Source organism: Camelus ferus, chromosome 7 (genome assembly GCF_009834535.1).
Source record: "Camelus ferus isolate YT-003-E chromosome 7, BCGSAC_Cfer_1.0, whole genome shotgun sequence".
Lineage (NCBI taxonomy): Eukaryota > Metazoa > Chordata > Mammalia > Artiodactyla > Camelidae > Camelus > Camelus ferus.
The window spans coordinates 38,417,576-38,438,721 of record NC_045702.1 but is presented as its reverse complement, the minus strand read 5'-3'; the positions used below and the strand labels follow the sequence as shown (position 1 = coordinate 38,438,721).

Sequence of the window (21,146 nt, the reverse complement as noted above, 5' to 3'; positions counted from 1 at the left end):
GTACTTGTTATCTGAATATATGTTTGTTATTAGTGGATCATAAATGAATAAGATGTATTTCAAACATTTATAGGTCAGATTCCATCCTCTTTCTTCATATAGAGCATAAAATATTAATTGTCTACAATACTTTGATGAAAGATATAAGAAAATAGTCTTTCATTTGTCAAATGGGATTTGTTTTCCACAGTCTTGTTTTTGATTTTTCTGTGCTCCATCTTGTTTTTCTATGGGTTGTGATCCCATGGGTGGTATTTTCTTATAGTTTAATTTTTATATTTGATTAAAAAATATCCTCTGATTTCTCAGAAAACAAAAGGAAAGAGGCAAAATATAAATATGTTGTACACTGATTTCCAAAATCAGACAGCCATCCCATGTTCTGGTAAATAATTAAGGAGCAAAGCATGCATGGAGAATTTTAGGGAGATTGGGTTCATTCAATGGACCAAGAGGTGACCAAAGTCAAAGGGAACTATGAATAATAGTAAAAGATTGAGTATTATTAATTAGAGCTTGCCTTTCATACAGTACAAGGCTATGAATAAGAGACCTCTTCTTGTGTTGCTTCGAGAATAACCTGGAAGATGACCAGGCCTTTCAGAATCTTGCTCTGTGGCTGTTTTGGAGGGAGTCAGCCATTTACCATATATAAGAATGAGCATTTAAAAAAAAACTTAAAAAAATAATTACACTCCCTGTGTTGACAGAGTAAATTATCCTATTGTTTATACATTTTTAAGATGGAAAGGTTGAGTAAGCCATGCATGTGTCAATCCAGTTGTTTGCTTTTAACCAAACTTCTTTTGAAAATCATAACCGTGCATTGTCTGTTGCCCAAAACAAAAGAGCAGCTCTTTCCTCAGCCTCTGTTTTCCTTTCTTTCAGACATGACCAAATGTCTTTGGTAGCTATACATGATTGACCTGGATGTAGTTTGCCCCAGGTTTCATACCTCAGATACGGAGTGGCCTGCCTTAAGGTTGATAAAACTCATCAGTCACTTTAACTACACTGTGAATTAGATTTAGAAAATATTTTGGAAAAGACAAACCCGAATCTTTAGGTTTCCATAGACACTGTTATATTCATCCTGAGGGAAGGTCATTATCATTCTGATTTAAGAAATGAAGAAGCAGAGATGCTGAGAGAGGTGAAGTGATGTTTTTCAGGATCCCACAGTTGCTCAGGGGTAGCGGGGCCCTGACCCCCAAAAGCTCCGTCCTTCTTCCTGGCATTACGTCCACCGCCTGTGAGATCAGGAGGGAGGAGAGACCTGGAGAATTAGGAGGACTCTGGAGATTAAGCAGTGAGAAAGATGCTGGCGTCAGTTTTGTCTGCATCAGTTTGGTCTCTGTCACCCCACTTCTCCCTCCATAGACTTTGACAGTTTGGATGGACCAGCAATTTCAAAGGAAGTATGTGGGCAGAGAAGCTTTGTGGAGATGATTGGAAACAGCATGTGGCTTAGAAGGTGGTGGCTTTTCTTACTAATTGACATTTTGGGGGGAACCCGTAGGTTTCTTTTCCTCTTCAGTATCCATGACTGTACTGCAGCCAAAATCCAAAGAGACAATTTAGAGCTTTACTGTTTTGTGAGAATGTGTATGCCTGGTTTCTGAAAATATTTTTAATAGATTTAATTGCATTCATACAATTAAAACTATACAAAAGCGTCTATTATCAAAGTAAAGCTTCCTCCGACTGTTGACCCTGGCCACCTTGTACCCTTTGTTGGTGATAACTATTTTTCAGATCTGTGGGAATCCTCCCAGAGCCAGTCCCTGCACACACAGTGCAGTCTCCACCAGCTGTACTCCTAGCTGTTTTAATGCTGAGACCCTGACCTATCACTTAAAACATCTTAGGAAATTGCTTTGCTCTGGAAAACATCCCCTCCATTGAGCTACTCAGTGCCACTGTTACTTTTACCATGATTTTAACCTAGGAGAATCCGTAATGTTTTTTTGTTGGAAGTTGTTAGATTATGAGATGCCTGCATATACATTATAACCTATAACTATTTGAATTTTTAAATAATTAATTTTATCTATCCAATCCAGAAATTTGAGTAGAGGTTGTTATTATGTTTTTATGAGACTGACGCCCTACCTACTGCGCTAACGAGGCAACTTATTATGTTTTTAAAGACAAAAAAAAAAAAAAAAAAGGGAAACTTGAGAGATTTCTTTTTCCTCCCTCCTTTTCCCTAACTGGAAAAAAGATGTATAAAATGTTATATTTCATAGATTAGTTTCCCATAATATAAACCAGGCTGTTTTGGCATTTACATAAAAATGACCCTATTTGTTTGAAAAGATCTTGTTAACATTAAAATCATACATTACAAAAATCTGTTTTTGTTGTTAAAAACTTGTGAGAAAACTTAAAACACAGATCTGCTTTCCTCATCAAATATGTTTCAGCCCTTTCATTCATGGTGTCATCGTTTTAGATTCCATAGGATTTTGGAAGGCAGTTTAAGGAGTTTGTGATTGCCTTTAAGTTAGAAGATTAGATTTCCAAGGCTTGCTGCTGACTTGAGCTGCATCAGTTTTTATTTTTCTGAAGTGGGCAAGTTGTGAATGTTCCTCATTGTGACAGAGGAGGATGGTGGCCCTGGTCCTCTAGTGTATCATATGCAAAGTGTTGCCATCAAGTGTCTGCCTGGCAGCTGTATCAGAACATGGGCTCCTCTCCCATGGCTACCAGCCTAACAGAACTGCCTTCAGCTACAAATGCCCAGTCTGTTAATTTTCTACTGATGTCTAACAAGTTATGACAAAATTAGTGGCCTAAAATAACACTTGGGATTTATTACCTCACAGTTCCCATGGGTTAGGATTCTGGGCATGGCTTACCTGGGTCTCACAAGACTGCAGTCAAGGTCAGTCAGGCCTGAGGTCTCATTTGAGGCTCAAGGTCATCTTCTAAGCTTGTGTTGTTGTTAGCAGAATTTGGTTCCTCGCAGCTGTAGAATGGCTTACTTCTTTAAGGCCAGCAGGAGAGTATCTCTCTGACCTGTAGACTCTTTTTAAAGCTCATATATTAGGTCAGGCCCACTCAGGATAATTTATCTCTTTAATAACTCATAGTGAAATCTATTAGGGATCTTGATTACACCTGCAAAATCTCTTCATCTTTGCCATGGGACATAACCTAATCTTGGGAGTGACATCCGTCACATTCACAAGTCTTGCCCATGCTCAAGGGCAGAGGATTTCACAAGGTGGATGTATCAGGGAGTAGAAGTCTTGAGGGTCACCTTAGAATCTACCAGCTGTATTCAGAGCAGCTCTGGTATGCACAGGATGTAGAAGCAACTGTTAAGAATGGCCCTTAGAGCTAGGATATACCGTATGGACCCTGCACTCAAGTGCTAGTAAGTGCTCCCCCTTGGCTGTTCCCTCTCCTCCTCTAGTTAGGTGGCCACCAGCCCGCAAGGTCTGGCTCCTGTTTATCCCTCTAGCCTCCTCTCATTCTGGATTCCTGCGGGTGAAAGACTTTCTTTTATTTCTCTCAGTGTTCCGTGCCTGATTCTTGTCATGGGTCTTTGCACATACGGTTCTCTCTGACTGGTGGCTTTTCCACCCTGTGTCATCAAGTTGACTTCTACCCTTTTTTCAGCTTTCACTTCAGGCATCAGCCCCTGGCCTCCATGGCTACTTGCCATAGAATTAATTATCTCCTTCTAAATGCTAGGCACAACTGTGGTATCTCATTTTGATTTTCTGTAACTCCAGCTGAACTGGAGGTTCTGTGAAGGCAGGGATTGTAGTATGCTGAGCTGTGATCACTGTGCCTGTCACAGAATAGTTGAATATAAGTTGGAGAAAGGCAAGGAAGAGAAAGGAAAATTGGAACCAAATTCTAGTCTTTCTACTTCAGTATGGGTCTCATAATAGCAACTGCATATTTAATATATTACTATTAAGCTATACATCTCAAGTCCTTTTCAGAATTGAGCAAGACTTAGAAAAAGTTGAGTGAGAATTACAGAGAGAATAAAAATGAATAAATAGGAATGAAAAATGGCTGGATCTCTAGAAACCATTCTCAATCTCCTGACACTTCACTGGTTTTCACTGAATTCCATACAGGTTTAAAAAAAATCCCTAAAATCACCATAGCCTAAGTGTACTCTCATGTTGTAGTGGCTGCAGTATATTTTAGTACTTGTAGACTTAGTGATAACCTAAATGTAATTTTTGGTAGATCTTTCACTGTATTGTGCAAAGTTAGCAGATAATGTATAGTCATGACTTCAGATTCCCTAGTTACCACCATTTTGATATGATTTTGTGGTTCCTTGTATAAAATCATATAAAACATATTTAAAAAAATTTTTATCTATTTTTATTGAGATTAACATTGGTTTATAACATTAGATAAATTTCATGTATACAGCATTATATTTCTACTTCTGTATACACTACAGTGTGCTCCCCACTAAAAATTTAGTTCCCCTTGTCACCATATGGTTGATCTCTTAACCCATTTTGCCCTCTCCCCTCCCCTTCCCTGTGATAACCACTATTCTGTTCTCTACATGTTTGATAAAGCACACTTTTAATTTGGCTTTGAGTTTTCTGCAGCTGCTCTGAAAACTGTTCTGTGACTGCTTATGACTTGCCCACCGTGGAGAGTAAAACGCTCTGCACTTTAAAATGACTTTCCCCCCTCCTATCTTATATTTCACTATGGGAATGGAGTCACCGCGATGCTTACCATCTCAAAATGTCTTAGAATCGAAACAGTCTTATATCCTCTGAGATGTGTAATAACATTGTTTCATGGAGGCTCTTAAACTGAGAAAATAAAGCGAGGTATTCTGAATGGAAAGTTGGACTGCATCATCAAAGACTACAGGGAAGAAATAATTTGACACAGAAGCCCCTAAGTTCTATTTAAGTTCTCTTATTTGCTGCTTAAGTTTGGCAACTGCAAAATTGAAGCTGAGTCTGTATGTGTGAAATGTATCTATTTGTGAAGGTGCATGAATGTACATGCATCTATTTATGATTTTAAAGATGACCATCATGCTGCAATTATAACCATTTTTGGGTTTTGATCAGAGAATACTCTCTGCCAGTCCCTCTAGAAGTAGGCACAAGTTTCTTTTTCTCTTTTGATCAAATATTTTACGTTGTCTTTTCAAGAGGTATCTCACCCTGAGAGCTAACGTGTATTTGCTGTAGAACTGTATCTGCTGGAGCGGCTGACGTTGAACAGGACCGTGTGATCTTGAAGGTGAACAAAGTGCACTGGTGTGCTCATGAACTTGAGTGCCTCCTTCACTCGTATGGGCTTATCTACACCAGGGCCACCTAATTATGTTCCCAGCAGCTTGGCGGTTAAAGGGCTTCAGATGTTTATCTGCAGACGTGCTTGGGCATCGACCGGCTGATGGTTAACACATGAGGCAGCCCTCTGACGACCTGAGAATGTCTGGACGTTCTCCGAGCCGTACCTGGGCCCGGCAGAGGGATCAGATTTAAACACACACTTGGAGGTTTTGAAGTTTGGGGTTCTGGAGACTGTGGATGGCCACCTTGATGGGGCTGTGAATGCAGTGTAGCAATTTCAAACCTCTAGTGGCAGGACCACATTGGAATGCTAAGTGCAGACACCGGGGTCCTATTTTCAGGCATCTTGACAGGGAACTTCTGTGCCTCAGGGCCTCAGGATGGAATAGTTATAGACTCAGTCATTTGAAGAATGAAGGGAAAGGGGGCTGGACCTGGAACTAGATCTGGAATCAATTCCCAGCGTTGCCACTTCTTGTTACTTGACTTTCACTAAGCTGCTTCTCTCTGGGCTTTGGTTTCCTCTTCTGTAAAAGGCAGAGGCCTTGAACCTGAATGTGCCTAGAATTGCCAGGGCTGTTTATGAATTACTCAGGGGCTCAAGTCCCACTCCAGACCAAGTGAAACTGTAATTTCCAATGAGTGAGGCCCGGGCATATTTTTTTTTTATTATGGTAAAATACACAAAGCAGAAAATTTACCATTTTAAAGTGTATAGTTCCGTGGCATTCAGTGCATTCACAGTGTTGTGCAGTCATCACCACTGTCTATTTCTAGAACTTTTTCATCATCCAGACTGAACCTGTATTCCCATTAGTGACTCCTCATTCTCCCTTCCCTGCAGCCCCTGGTGACCTCTATTCTATTTTCTGTCTCTATGAATTTGCCTATTCTAGGTGCCTTGTAAAGTGGAATTATCTAATATTTGTTCTTTTGTGTCTGGTTTATTTTATTTAACGTGACGTCTTCAAGGTTCATTCATGCTGTATCATGTATCATAATTTCGTTCCTCTTTAAGGCCGAATAATATTCCATAGTATGTGTACACCATATTTTGTTTATCCATTCATCCATCAGTGGACATTTAGTTTATTTCCACTGGGCATTTCTATTCTTTGTTAGCCCCTTGGTATTTCTTTTGGTTAACAATTTTGGAGGCCACTGGAATGAATGTTCCTCTGATTAAATTATGAGTTTGTGTATACCAGGTTTAGGAGAAGGAAGGTGAGATATAATGTTATAACTGGAAAGATGTGATTGTTGGTATCCTTAAGTATTTTATCTAGGTTTATAGAATAAACAGCATGACCTCTGATGCCAATAAAATACCCTAAACTCTAGCCAAATGTTCATGGCCTGCTGTTAGGAAGAGAAAAATTTTATTATTTAACATTATAGTTAAAATAAATAGTTCTGTATACAGTGATGTTCTGAAGTGCTTATTTCTCTAACTCTGTGTTCAGTGACATCGTGTTGCTAGCTCGGAATTGTCCATGGTGGTCATATTTAGACCTTGGAAATTGGAATACACTAAAAGGTCAGGGCTTTTCTCCTCTGGAGAGCTGATTGTTAAACACTAGGAGCACACCACTGACTACCGTGTGTTCGGTATTTTTCTTCTTTTTAACAATTATCACTAACAAAAGAAATACAGTTTTTACCGTCAGCCTTTGTTGAAATCCAGAAGTCCTTGGTTCCTCTTGGATTTGGAAGTGCAGGAGATTGACAGTACAGAGCTCCCGTGATGTGTCTCCATGTCAGCTCTGTATTGGTCAAAGTGGAGGCTCATCTTTTGGTGGAGATTCCTCCTCATTCCTCTCCAGGTATGACCACATCCCTCAGTGACTGCTTTTCTCAGCAGATATTTGCTGTGTCTTGTACAGAGTCTGCCCACAGATTAAGGTCTTTTTCAATTTTGTCCTGTTTTAGAGAGGGTGAATTCTTCTCTTTAATGTCCTTATCTACCCATGTTTCGAATGTAACAAAGACCTACCTCTGGTTTCATGGTATAAGATCAGAGAGGGCTACACCCAACCTCCCAGCAGACTCTACATACATGTTGGGCTATTTAATCAGACATCCTTTCTGCTGACCACATAGTTCTAAAATCATCCCAAGCAAATGAGGCTCTGCTCAGACTTTCTAGAAAAGAGCCCAGGTAAAGAAGGTGGCAGATAAGAGGCAAAAGATGGGCTGCAGGAATCTGCATGTTCACAAGCCCCCTAAGGATGCCTTTGGTCCTTGGACTGCTTTTTGATGAATTCTTCCCTAAAATGTACTAGGCAAACACTGACAGGCTTCATCCTGCAGTGGGAGAGGCTCCTGGATGACGTGTGAATCAAGCCTGACCTTCCCATATAAATTCTTCTTAAAATGCTATAAAAGGGGTATGCCCAGCAGGGGCATTTTGTAGGCATAAAAAACTTATTCTAAAATTTATAGGCAAAGGACCTAAAATAGCTCAAACAATTTTGTAAAACAAGAATAAAGTGGGAAGGATCAGTCTACCCAATTTCAAGACTTACAGCATAGCTATAGCAATAAAGTCAGTTTGATGTTGGTGGAAGGATGGACACAGTGATCAATGGAAAAGACTGGAGAACCCAGAACTAGACTCATCCAAATATGCCCAACTGATTTTTAATAGAGGTGACAAGTTAGTTCAGTGGAAGAAGACAGACCTTTCTGACATATGATGCTGGAAGAATTAGACATCCGTAGGCAAAAAAAGAAATGTGATCTAAACCTCATATATTATACAAAAATTATCTCAAAATTGATCATGGACTTAATGTGAAATGTACAACTCTAAAACATATATAAAAAGCATGTAGGAGAAAATCTTTGAGACTTAGGCTTGGGCAAGGAGTTTTTAGATTTGGCACCAAAAGCACTTCCCATAAAAAGGAAAAACTGATAAATTCGACTTCATCAAAATAAAAAAAAAATTGCTTTGTGGAAAACCTTGTGAAGAGAACAAAAAAATTAGAAAGTGGGAAAAAGATATGAAACAGTATTTCACCAAATAATATATGTAGATGGCAGTAAAGCACATGAAAAGATATTTTACATCATCAGTCATTAGGAAAATGCAAATCAAAACCACGGTTGCCAAAGCTTAGGGATGGAGGCTGTAAGTAGAGTGAGTGTAGTTATAAATGAATAGCCTAAGAGGTCCTTGTGGTTATAGTACAGTTCTACATGTTGACTAGTTACACAGATTTTCATATATGATACAACTGAATAGAAACACACACACACACACACACAAACACACGCACACACACACACACACACACACACACACACACACATGATTGCTTATAAAATCAGTAAAATCTGAATAAGCTCTGTGGACTACACCAATGTCAATTTCCTGATTCTGATATTGTACAATAGTCATGCAAGATGTCAGCACTGGGGGAGGCTGGGTGAAGGGTATGTGGAACCTCCCCATATATGTATTTTTTATACCTTTCTGTGAATCTATAATTGTTTCAAAATATAAAAGGAAGAGGAAAAAGGAGGTGGTAAAATATTCCCAACAATTTTTTTTTCTCAGTGAACTATACACATTCTATTCAGTCAACCATAAAGGTTACATCTGTGTAATGTGCTTCCCAAAGTATAAAAATGATGCAGGGCACTACATTAGTCACACAAATGATGTTTCATATGTGTGTTAGATACTCATTTCTTCTTTCTGCTGGTCAAAGAGGTTTTCACTGATATCTTTGAAATTATGTTCGGGAGACTGAGGATTCCATTCGTGACTTGGAATCTGTAGCCGCCATAATTTATCCCATGAGGTTGTTGGTTGTTTTGCTGTCTTCAACTAAATTTAATTTTCTTAAGCTGCTCCTGTGCACCCCAAACTGTGAAACATGTTTCTGTTTTGAAAAATGCATGAATCCAACCTGAGATGTTTGAATGTGATCTTTTGATCCCTCGTTATTTGTTGCTTCTTATTGTCAAAAGGCCTGAGGCATCACATGGTTCATAGCCAAAGTTAAAGGCATTTAGAACAGAGTTTAAATGTAAATCCACAGAATCAGGTCTTGGATCTTCAGCCACAAAACCTGCATTTTACTTTATGACGCTGGTTTTCAGACATCGCTGGAACATGGTGTTACAGTGTCATGTAAGTGAGCAAGTGAAAGACAGCACATCGTCTCCCCAGGGGTATCATTTCTCCTCTTGAAGCTGCCACTTTCTGAGCTTCTTTGGTGCACCTCGCGGGACCTGATTCATGAAGGTGGATTTTGGAGTAAGATAAAAAGAGTGGCTGTGTGACCTGGACAAAATAATTTAGCTTTTCTTTCTTTTTATTTTATTTTTTTTTTAACTTTTTGTTGGGGGGGGGTGGTAATTGGGTTTATTTATTTATTTAATGGAGGTACTTGGGATTGAACCCAGGACCTTGTATGTGCTAGGCACGCACTCTACCACTAAGCTATCCCCTCCCCCCAAGTAATTTAGCTTTTCTGAGTCTGGTTCCACATTTTAAAAACCAGGGGTAAATTGTTTTCTGCCCTAGAATGCTTTTTATGAAAATAAATTAAATCACAAGTGAAAATTCCAAGTACAATGCCTCAACTCACCTGTAATAATTATGCAATGCTTTTAGTGTTCTCTCTTCTCCTGTTGGAGGGTTATTTACATAATATTTCTGAACATATTTTTAGAATTCATCTTTGGAAATAACCTCTAGTGACATTTTCCTGCCCACATTAGAAAACCAGGCTTATGACTTCACAGGACAGTCTCTCCTGGTTTTCCCTCTTCTCCCAGTTTTGCTCAGTATGAGCTCAGCCTAGTTCTTTCTTTTTTGCCTGTCGAGAAGCCGTGGGTGCTGGCTGTTTGGCAGTAGGGTAGCTGCTGCAGTGCTGATTCAGCCTAGAGGTAGAAGCACTCTCGGATTTAGAAGTATTTATGGTTAAGACCAGATCAAATGCGGCAATGATGAGGGATGTGGCTCATATAGAAAAAGTTGTTGCAAGCATTTTTGTCCTTCATGCATTGCATATTTCCTTTATTGTATTAATTATATTAAAAGTTTGAAAGCATATTTTATCAAATAGAAACCTAACTTATTTGTGGCTCATAGAATGTGTCCTATTACCTTAACATCAATACCAGATATTGTATGTATTACAACACTATAAAGTTATGAGATGGGTCCTGTAAGCCACAATTTCATCACCTTACAGACTTCAGTAAACCCATAGATTAGAAATCCAAGTAAGTCACATGGAGATTTTGTGTTCCTATATACTGGTAGAGTGAGTTGAATTTACAGGTTATCTGTACTCATCTGATATTTCTGTGTCTTTAGGATTTTATTCATAAAACCATCAGAAATTAAGTTAAATAGTGTTCTGCCATTTATTTTTCTATTGTTGACTATTTCATTTCAATCATCTGTTTAATTCATCATTGGGAAACAAAACCAAAAATATATAGAAAAGAATGTTCTGTAAAAAAAAAAAAGAAACAAAACTAAAAAAAGAGAATGTTGTGGCATGGGGGCACATGCCACTCTTTAAGAACTCAGTTCACGGGCCTGATTCTTTCTCTTGGAATTGAAGAAATGGTTTGACTATAAAATTCCCATTAGCTAAAAATAAGCAAAATTGCCTGCAGGATTCATGGTAGGTACAGCCTTGAAGAGTCATAAAAGCCTGTTTTAAATGAATTCCTAAGGACATGATTTAAGCCCTAGAATGACTAGTCAGATTTTATGTTTATCCCTTTTGATTATACTTCCATATGTTCCTGGAGACCAGTGTCCAAAAGTGGTTCATTAAAAAGATCATATTGGTCTGGGGTAATTTGGGGCTTATTGACCAAGTCCAGGGGGTGGGGCTGCCTGATGGGGTGGGGCTGCCTGATCAGTTGGCCCTGCCCTGCTTCCCTGGACCATGTGGCATGAACTGACTTCAAAGACCCCATGGTTGGTTTAATTTTAAATAAATATGGCAGTTTGCATGCTACCCCCACCTCAAAAAAAAAAAAAAAAAAAAAGAGAGAGAGAGACAAGAATAAACCAGTAATTTGGAAGACCAAAGTGGATTTTGAAAAGAAAAGACATCCTCCTGAAAATTAACTAAAAATTAACTTTGCACATTGTGGGAAGAGGGGACTGAGAATATGTTGACAGGCTTCTCATTTCTAGGGGTGAGTAGGTGCTGGGATGCTCAAGGACTCTCCTTCATTGTGTTCAGCCCTAGCCGGCCTGGTCCATGGTGGAGTTAGGAAGGGGGTTGGTGTAAGAAGTGAGAGACTTTGACATCTGAGTTGCTCCAGGAAAATGTGGTGGAATAGTGCATGAAACTGGTCTAGTTGCCAAAGGAGAGTATGTGATGGCCAAGGAATCTCATCCTTTCTGCATGTATTTTTTTCCTGTGGTTTACAGGAATAGCTATATATTGGTGCTTATTATTTATTACCAGTGAAATGAAACATTTATTAAATACCTGCTACACAGAAAGTACTGTAAACAACCTAGAAATAGACATTTGAAAGGCCAGATGTTCTTGGAGAAGGAGCACAGGAGCACACCCTCAGTGGGGAAGTTTCCAGGAAGGCTTCCTGGAGGCTGTGACCTAAGTTGAGTCTTGGAGGAGGAGTTAGCCAGGCAAATAAGGTGAGCCTGGATGGCTCATGTGTCATTGTCGGGATGATGGAGATGGAGGGAATGGATGAGACCTGGGTTTTTCAAAGAAGGGGCCAGTGTTTTCAAAGTCATAATGATGCAGGAAAAATGGATGTAGGGCGAGAGGATGGCCATGTCCTAGGTCTCGGTTGAGCCCCTGGAACATGCCCCACCAAGTGTGGGTCCTTAGCTCCCTGCAGGAAAGAATTCAAGAGCGAGCCACAGTTGAGTAAAGGTAGATGTATTTAGAGACATACACAATGCATAGAGTGTAAGCTGTTTCAAAAGGCAAGAGAAAGGCCACAAGGTGTGGGGGTTGGATGCTCAGATTAGAGTAGAAGTAGTTACACACTTCACAGACAGAGTGCAGATCGTCTTCAGAAGATGAGGGAGCAAGAGGTGGCCATGAGGCGCCCTGTTGCCAGTTTTTATGGGCTTGGTAGCTTTATATGCTAACAAGTGGGAGGACCATTTTAACTACCCTGGGAAAGGGCTGGAATTCCCAGGAAGTTGGCCATTGGCCCCTCTTTGACCTTTTATGGTCAGCCTTGGAACTGTCTTGGTGCCTGTGGGCATGTTATTCCCCATGCTAATATATTACAATAGGTGTATAATGAATCTCAAGGTCTACTAGAAGTCAAATCTCCCACCATCTTGAGCCTCAAGGCCTACTGGGGGTTGAATCTTCCACCATTGTGATGTTAATTGCTGCATCATTCCTTGAATGGCTGTGTCCTGCTTCCTTCCTTCCTGTCTCAGCAAGATGAGATTCTCTGGCCATATTTGGGGGGGGGATTCAAAGTGCAGCATGTTTGCAGTGTGGTGAGTTTGGGAGCAGCAGATAAGAGAATAAAGAAGTGAGTCAAGGCCAGACCTGATAGTTGTATATGCTGAGCAGCTTGAGTTTTATATTAAAGGTCAGTAGTTTTCAATCCTGGCTGCAAGTTAGACTCCTTTTCCACTTCCTACTTCCAGAGGCTCTGATCCAGTTGGTCTAGAGAAGAAAGGTTGGGGATAGGTACCAGTGTACAATTCAGCCCAGCTGAGAACCATCAGTCACTGATAGTTAAAGTGTGTGAATGAGTTAAGAAGACCTGGACTTGAAAGAGCACACACTGGTGGCTGTGCAAGGAGGATGCTTGAAGACGGACCCTGTCCCAGTCAGGAGCAGCCAGTGAGCCTGCTGTAATCGTCCAGGTGAGGAACAACCAGCAGCTTAGTTGAGGAAGTGGAGGAGTGGAAGGAATGGAAAGATACTTAGAAATTTTTATTTATTTTTAATTTTTTTTTAAGTTTCTTTGAAGGGTAGGTATTATTATGTATATTCCTTAATGAGGAGCCAGGACCCTGCCCCAAGGCTGCACTATTGTTTCTTGACTACTCCTCCCTTGTTTCTGCATTCCCTCCCTTCCCTGATTAGCAACTGTCTGAATCTGCCCTTTGGAACTCAGGGAAGATCAAGGAAGCTGAATGAAGCCTGTATCCTGCAAAAGAGAAACAAGGGACAGAAAGGATTTGTACCAGGGAGTGTTGGGTGGTTATATAAGTGGGGGCACCAGGCAGATAAGGTTGAGGAGAGGGAGGATGATCCGGAAGATGGCAGTATGCCCACCTTCAGCATAAAAGGGCTTTACTTCCTCTATAAATGAATGCCAGCAGAAATCAGTTGGAACCTGGCTGCAACTGGGTGGTAGTAACAAGGACTTAACTGGATATGATCCAATTCTCATTGTAATATAATTAACATTGTGGTTTAGGCCCCCACCATGGGTTTTTCTGTGTGCATCATGGGTAAGGACATGCACAAAAGAGGGTGAGCATGACTAAGCCCTTCAGGGGCTAAAGCCATCAATCAATCAGAAGACCACCTCTGAGCAAGGGTATGAGAAGGGGGCAAACAAAGGACCATTGCTATCTGCCCTTGAATCAGCTTGCTTCCTGTTTTGGGAGGTGTATTTTCCCTTTGCTAAATAAAACCTTTAAGATCGTAAAAAAAAAAAAATATATATATATATATATATATATATATATAATTTAAAGAGAGCATCTAGAAGATGTGTGGGGGTGGGGGTGGGTAGAGGAAAAAGGAAAATGCGGTCTACTTGCCACAGAGAAGCCCTGTAAGATAAGGACAGAGTGTCCCCTAGATCGGGCACTTAGTAGGGCAGCTGTAGCCCAGGAGAGTGATGTTTCAGTGATGGAGGCAGAAGCCGGATAGCCTTGGTTGAAGAACTTGAACCTATGGAAAGAAGCATTCAAGTTCATTATCATTAGGGAAAGGTGGATAATCCCAGGGACCCAGATGGAGTTCCAGGAATGAAGGAAAAAGGCTGGAAAGGTAGATTGGGACCACTTTGTGAGGCTGTTGGTTGCCAGGGGTTAAGTTATTGGCAAAGGTAAGATCCAGTTCTCTGCTCTTAGGCTAATGTTAACATGAAAATAGAGAGGATTAAGACTAGAAGGGTGAAACTGGGTGGAGCTAAGGCTCATTAGAAGGCCAGTGCTATTTTCTATGGACCTGATGATTTTTAACAGCTATTTTAACAACAGAATGATGAAAATGTGTGGTATTCTCTCTCCCTTGGGATGATGTGGCTGCTGAAAAAGGCCACAACTAATAGGAAAAATGAGTTTTATTGCTTAACTGTGGATTCAATTTATTTGTGTTCTTCCTGTTTCCATTGCCATGTTGTTTTCTGGGTTGAATAGTTGACTAGGCCAAGCTTCTCTACATTGCATTGTAGAATGTTTAGTATCACCTCTGGCCTCTATGCGCTCACCCTCACATGTGACAACTGAAAATATCTCCTAACGTTATGAAAAATCCCTTTGGAGGGGGTTTAAAGGGGGAAGGCAAAATCACCCTAGATTGAGAACCACAGATTTAGATGTATTGTAGTGATTTTATCAGAAAATAACCACTTCCTCCTGCTGCAGTATAGATGGTTTTAATGAAGCTTGTGAAATCTGAAAAGCTTTTTATCACCAAAAGAAAACTAATGAATGTTTATAAATTCTGTTGTTGAAAGCTGATTTAAAAATATTTAAAGAAAAAAGGAAAGCCGCTTTATTGCTTGACTAACCATTCCTCTGCCTGCTTCTCTTACCCACCCTTTCATTTAGTTCCCAAATCTGCTAGCATTTAATGTTTATAAGGACAGAGTGGATTTTCATTCCTAGGCCATTAAGTCCTCAGTGCAAAGGGTATAGTGAATTAGAAAGTGCCCAAATAATACTGCCGGTTTAGACCTGGATGTAAAAATGTGGATTTCATGTAGGACCTGATTCTAGCGTTAGTTTAATACCTAATGCCTCTAGCTTTGAGTAAGCCACTTTAAGCTTTCTCTGCAAATATTCTTATCTGTAAATGAAGGAGAGGAAATATATTTTCTGTAAGTTTGCTTCTAGTTCTGAAACAAACTTGTCTTCCACTAGAGGTAGTTTGAGAAACACTGCCTCAGTGTGTGAATGGGAATTTTTCTTTGCCCCTCTTTCTACCCAGGCCAATAACAGGTACTTAATACATTCCTCTTCTGGAGTTTCAATGAAAAGAGGGGCAAGATATTGCCTGTCTGCCCTATTAGCAGTGTAAAGTTAGTGGCAAATAGATTTTATTGTAAAGAAATTTGCCTTACAGAGAAGAAGAGGTAATTGTGGTAAATCTGAGGTTCGCTTTGATTGTATGTATACGGGAGGCTTCATGTTGCTCATGTTGGTGTCTTTCATGAAGATAACATGTGTTGCGTAGAACGTGAACCCAAAGAGCAGTAAAAAAAAGTCCATTTTAAAATTGTCCTATTTGCAAATGTTAGCCACTATATATGAAAATAGATTTAAAAAAAAAAGAAGAAGAAGAAAAATAAATAAATAAGTACATAAAATTGTCTTATCCCCAAGAATCCCTTACATATGACATCTACCAGAATGCTTGGTCTACTGGAGTCCCTAAAACCAGTTGATGATTTGAGGGGAGGTGAAGAAGGAGAAGGTATGGATTCCACTTGTGAAGGAGATTAACACAGATGTTTTTGAGGCTGTTCAGTCACTCAGACTCATCCAACATTTGGCACAGTCTACCACACGGACTCGGGTGTGGTAGACTGACATGTCTCAAGGGCAGTTAAGCAATGAAGCACTTCACTGATTGACCTTGGTCATTCCACGTTAAACTGGCGAAGGAGCCGGCCTTCCAGTTGAGTTGTCTGAAACAGAAAACACTGCTGGGTTCCCTGCGTTGTGGACCACTTGCGCCAATACCTTTTATCCTGAATTGCGTAACGTAATCCAGAGCAGCCTGCCCTTCTCCTGGGAGCCCTTGCACATGGCTTGGCATTGTTTGGGAACAGTCTCTGGGTATGCGCTTCCTGCCTTGTCTATACTTCCTCCAAAGTGAGAAAGGCAAGCCCTTTGCCTGCCCTATTAGCAGCATAAAATCACTCTTTCTTTCAGTGTTTTTTTTTTTTTAATCCAGAGGATGAAAATATATAACATATTTGGAAACTCCACTGGCAGACTTGGCAGGCGTTTCATATTTACTTGGACTTAACATGAATTGGATTTGGTCCTCTGATTTCCCTGCCTCCATCTCTCGGAACAAGTTATTTATTATCCAAGTGAGTCTGTGGCAGTGGATCAGACATGCACATGGCATGTCTATTGTAAGTGCATTTGTTCCGTAAGATTTATGCTAGCCCAAATTGTTTTCTATTGGTTTTCATTGTTGAAAATTTACTGTATTCATTCTGGGTTTGGCGTTAAGTATTTGTAGTGTGCTAGGGGTTTCTGTGGTTGAACATTTCATCGCTGTAACACTTCATGCAAAGGAAATTAAAAAATGTATAGTGAAAGCATTTCCCTAATATGTTTCCAATCAGCTGTGTACTTTAGTAATTTGATTTGTAGGAACTGGAGAGAAGAGTATTATTGAGCTATCTTCAATCATTCATAATTCTCTGGGAATTCAGATCATGGCTCCATGTTTATGAAAATGTCTATTGAAATTTTCTTACGTCCGTTATTCTGTTTGTATGTATTGAGGATTTTTTTTCATTACCACAGCAGTATCTAAAGTAATTCAAGGAAGGAGGTGAGTCTCTTCTCTGTATCTTGGGCAAGAAAACCTGATGTGAACTGAGGTTGATTGGCTTGCCAGAAGCCAATCATTGGTATACAGAGGCAGGCCTTTTTATTTCTGCGTTACCCCATGTGTGTGTTCCTGCTCCTGTACCCTTTGGGCTGAGTAATTGGACTGTAATTGGTAAATTCTTTGCCTTGTGGGCTCCTAATAATGAAATATGCAGTGACTGGAGGCATAGACAGGTGTATCTTCCCTGAAAATGTAACTCGTGGGGTGGAGGGTGTTATTTGGATAAACTAAATCAAAATCTAGGCTGCAATCCTTGCACTATTAATTCTTTGGCTCTTTCTCCACGGACTTAAACTAACTGGCATGTTTCCTTTTTTGAGGATCTCTGGCCTTTGACTTTGAATGAGCTTGACTTCTGTTTTGGCTAGTGAATGGGTATTTGATAATCCATACATTGTTAGTTTCAGATTTCCTTAATCTGGTTCACTACCTAAAAGTAAAATCAAAGTGATATATGAAATCACAGTTCTTAGAGCTGGGAGGCAAGGCTTGGGAGGTTTCATTTGTTGACGACAGTAGCTTTCAAGAGTCTTAGGGAGGTATGGGATTTTGTAATCATTTCCTTTATTTTAATTTTTTTGCTTTTATTTCCTCCCATGTTTTTAAACTTCCCTCTTGACCTTCAGCAATCTTGAGTTCATTTAGTCTTGTGTAAAATCCCCTCTCACAGTGGTGTTTTTAGCTCTGGTTCTCCTCACACTTCACAAGGCATAAATAAAGTCGCGAGGTTATGCATTTTGGCCAAGAGAGTTCATCAATCCATGGTTTTCCATCTGAAAATATAGTCTGTGAGGTTAATCTTTTCAGTAGTCAAAGAATTAATTTAAGCGACAGCCAAGTGGTTATTTAAAAGGCTTAGTTGTGTTTGGAGGAAAATATCCAAAGAGCACGATGGCTCCTGTGGTCACTAATTCTGGCTTAGGAGATGGAACTGTCTTTTGCTCCAAAGATAAAGGAAACCCACACTTATTCTTGGCCTTTTTTCCTGCTTCTGTGTTTCTGTCTAGGTTGTACCTATGAAGGAAACACCTATAACAGCTCCTTCAAATGGCAGAGTCTTGCTGAACCCTGTGTCCTGCGCCAGTGTCAGGTAAAGTCCGACTATTTTACTCTCCAGTGAAAAGAAATCCATAAAGTTCCTCCTCATAAACCCCTTGCAGACAACAGAGAGCAAAACGCCAAAGAAAAAAGCAAAACAAACATGAGAAACAAATGGAAAACCAACTGTCTCCTTGTACATATTTATTGTGACATTCACCATAACAAGACAGGTACAGGATAGATAGCGCATAGGACTTGCTTCCAGAAACACACAGCAGAATTGTTCACCATTGTTAAACTGTGCCTGGAAAAACTCCGAGAAGATGCATATGTCCTTGGGGGAAATTCATGTCTTCCTGTGAGTCAGCTTTGAGCAAAACACGAATTCTTGTTAGCAGAAAGAGGTATTGTTAGAGGATATATGTTTTCCCTCTTTGATTCAAAACCATTTTGAACTGGAGCCAATCTGTAAACTGTATTAAATCAAAGCAATTAGTACACTGTAACCCCAGTGATTTCAACCCGACAAATTTAAGAACCACCAGCCCAGCTACTAAGGAGCCCACTGTGCCTGGCGCTTGCTGAACTCTGAAAAGAGCACTGTTTCCATGTGGCTGTAATCGTTACACAGGTCTTAAACACAGCAAGATAAACCAAAGGGGAAATGAAGAATCTCAATTTTCAGACTCCTTACCTCTAAAGACATACTCTGTTAAAAAAATTAATGCTCATCTCATTTTGACATAATTAAAAAATTATTTTCTGTAGAGAAGATGCCATTAAATTGTCTTACCCATAGCCTCATTCCACTGTCCAAGGATATGCTTTTGCATTTAAAGGAGAAGGACGAGTAGAATCGTGCATAATTCTCTCTGATCTTATCTCAAGTATATTGACAGTTTATTGAAATCTGAATTGTATGTAATCATGTTATTATATGCCCAGAGTGGGCATGTTCACTTGTAAGATTTTCAGTTATTTATTCAGTTAAATATCCAGCTTATTTATGCAGAAATCTAAAGTATTTATGAAAATAAGCTGGGGGTAGAATAGATATGAATAATAGATTCATTGAATCAATAAATATTTGTTGAATTTTTACTTTGGGTTAGACACTCAATCAGCTTCATGGAACAAAATGATGACAGCAATGACTTTTAATAACATCAAAACCCCCACATTCATTCGATAATTTGCACCATTCCTTCCCCACCCTGCTTCTTGACTGACGCAGTTTCCAGTGTTTGACAGAGATGCTCTGAAAGCCATGGTTACATTATCTTTTAAACATGACAACTGCACGCCTTTTGGAGTGTAGTATAACATTTGTGTAAAACAGTCAGAAGTCTTGAAGATGCTCAAGTTGCATGGACCAGTGGTGAATGTTGCTGCCTTTGGATAAAGGCCATTTAAATGAAAACTATTATCTGGGAAGGAATATTTTGTTGACTGAATAACATATTAAGCCATCATCAGTTGTGGACACTGAAACTCCTATTGCTTATCCTCTTTGGTCACGAGCCACTCAGCAGGGCCCAGAGAGAATGATGCAGGAATAGTGAATTGTGATTGGAAGAGATACTAAAGGCCAGTGGCCCTGGAAGTCAGGAAATGCTGAGCTGTTGGATGAAGCACAGAAAGGGGACCTTAGCTACCAAAGATGAACTTTGCCTTTTAATTTTTCTCCTTTTATAATACTTTGCCCAAGCCCTGCTAGCTAGTTTTAAAGTATCATTTCATTCAATGACCATAAAAGTAAGCCTCTGTTAAGGTAGTTACAAAAATCTACTCCTCTGCTCAGCTCGTATCTGTGGACTATCTTCCTTCTTTAGGACGGAGACCTTGTCTATGAATGCGGGAAACGACTCTTTGCTGGTACCTGTCAGGGAAGTCTTCATTTAAGATGCTCCTCTGCAGAATGACACAATTGCAACCCCTCTCTCCAAGATCTTCTCATCTCAGGGCACAGGCAGTAACAGAAGAGAGAGTATAGTGTAGTGAGTAAAATATGGGTGTTGCCACCCACATAGCTTGCTACTTAGCCTCTCCAGATCTCACTTTCATCCCCCAGAATATGAGAAGAGTACCACCTCATAGGGCAGTTGTAAGAATAAGCAACACTGTCATTTAAAACACTTCTTGTAGAGCCTACGTGGACTGGGTACGACCGGGTACCAGACAGATAACAGCTATCTGGTTTATTTCTATTTGAGTTGAATTCTAGCTTTTTTATTATATCTTCCTACCAAAGGAGTTCCGATAGTGGAAAATTTACCTTTATTTTCCACTTTAAGTGTCTTATTGGAAGAGGAAAATCTAAAGATCAGAGACGGGAAATTCATGCTGGGAACTAACCTGAATCCTCCATCTGGATTGCAGATACCAAGGGGAAATTGATCCTGGGCCATAACTTTCTGCACTGCTTCAGTTGTATAACTAAAGCCCAGTTCCTTTTTTTTTGACGTTGTGTATTGCTGGCATTTTTGCATTTTTTTTTCCTTCCCAAATGTGATATAGACCGTAGTAAATTCCCCTGGAAGTGGAAGCCTCAGGCCTGACACCTTTGAAGACATTTAGGATATAACCTTCCTTGTTGGGTTGAGATGACGTAGTAGCAGACAGGATGAAGAAAATTATCTAGATGTCAAGTTGTTACATATTACCTAGTTTTTTAAGCTTATGTTACCCTCTCCCCTCAAAACAAAATTAAACAATCCATTTTCTACAATGGGTAGAGAATATAGAGAAAATCAAAGACCAATTCTGAAAATTAATTTTAAAACTATTTCAACTGACATTAAAATACTGAGGTCCCAAGATCAGTTTGCAATGAGTCCCCTGACTTCATTAATAAAATCTATGGTGTCTAATTTGGTGTAACGTAGTATGAACTGCAGAATAGTTTTATCTCATTTCTTCATTTGATGATTGAGAGTCAGGCTCTCAGTGAGGCTCAGTGAAACTTCTAAGATTGCAGAGCTGGTGTCTAGTTATTCCT

At 39.8% G+C, this 21,146-nt stretch overlaps 1 protein-coding gene across 6 annotated transcripts in view; it reads left to right on the top strand.

Annotated features, from left to right (window-relative positions):
- BMPER (BMP binding endothelial regulator) overlaps positions 1-21,146 on the top strand; it is a 260,419-nt gene that overhangs the window by 61,167 nt on the left and 178,106 nt on the right. For all 6 annotated transcript variants that reach the window (XM_032483753.1, XM_032483755.1, XM_032483754.1 and 3 more), the window contains exon 4: positions 18,115-18,197. In XM_032483753.1, the coding sequence (XP_032339644.1) occupies positions 18,115-18,197 (83 nt within the window). The remainder of the gene's footprint in view (positions 1-18,114; positions 18,198-21,146) is intronic.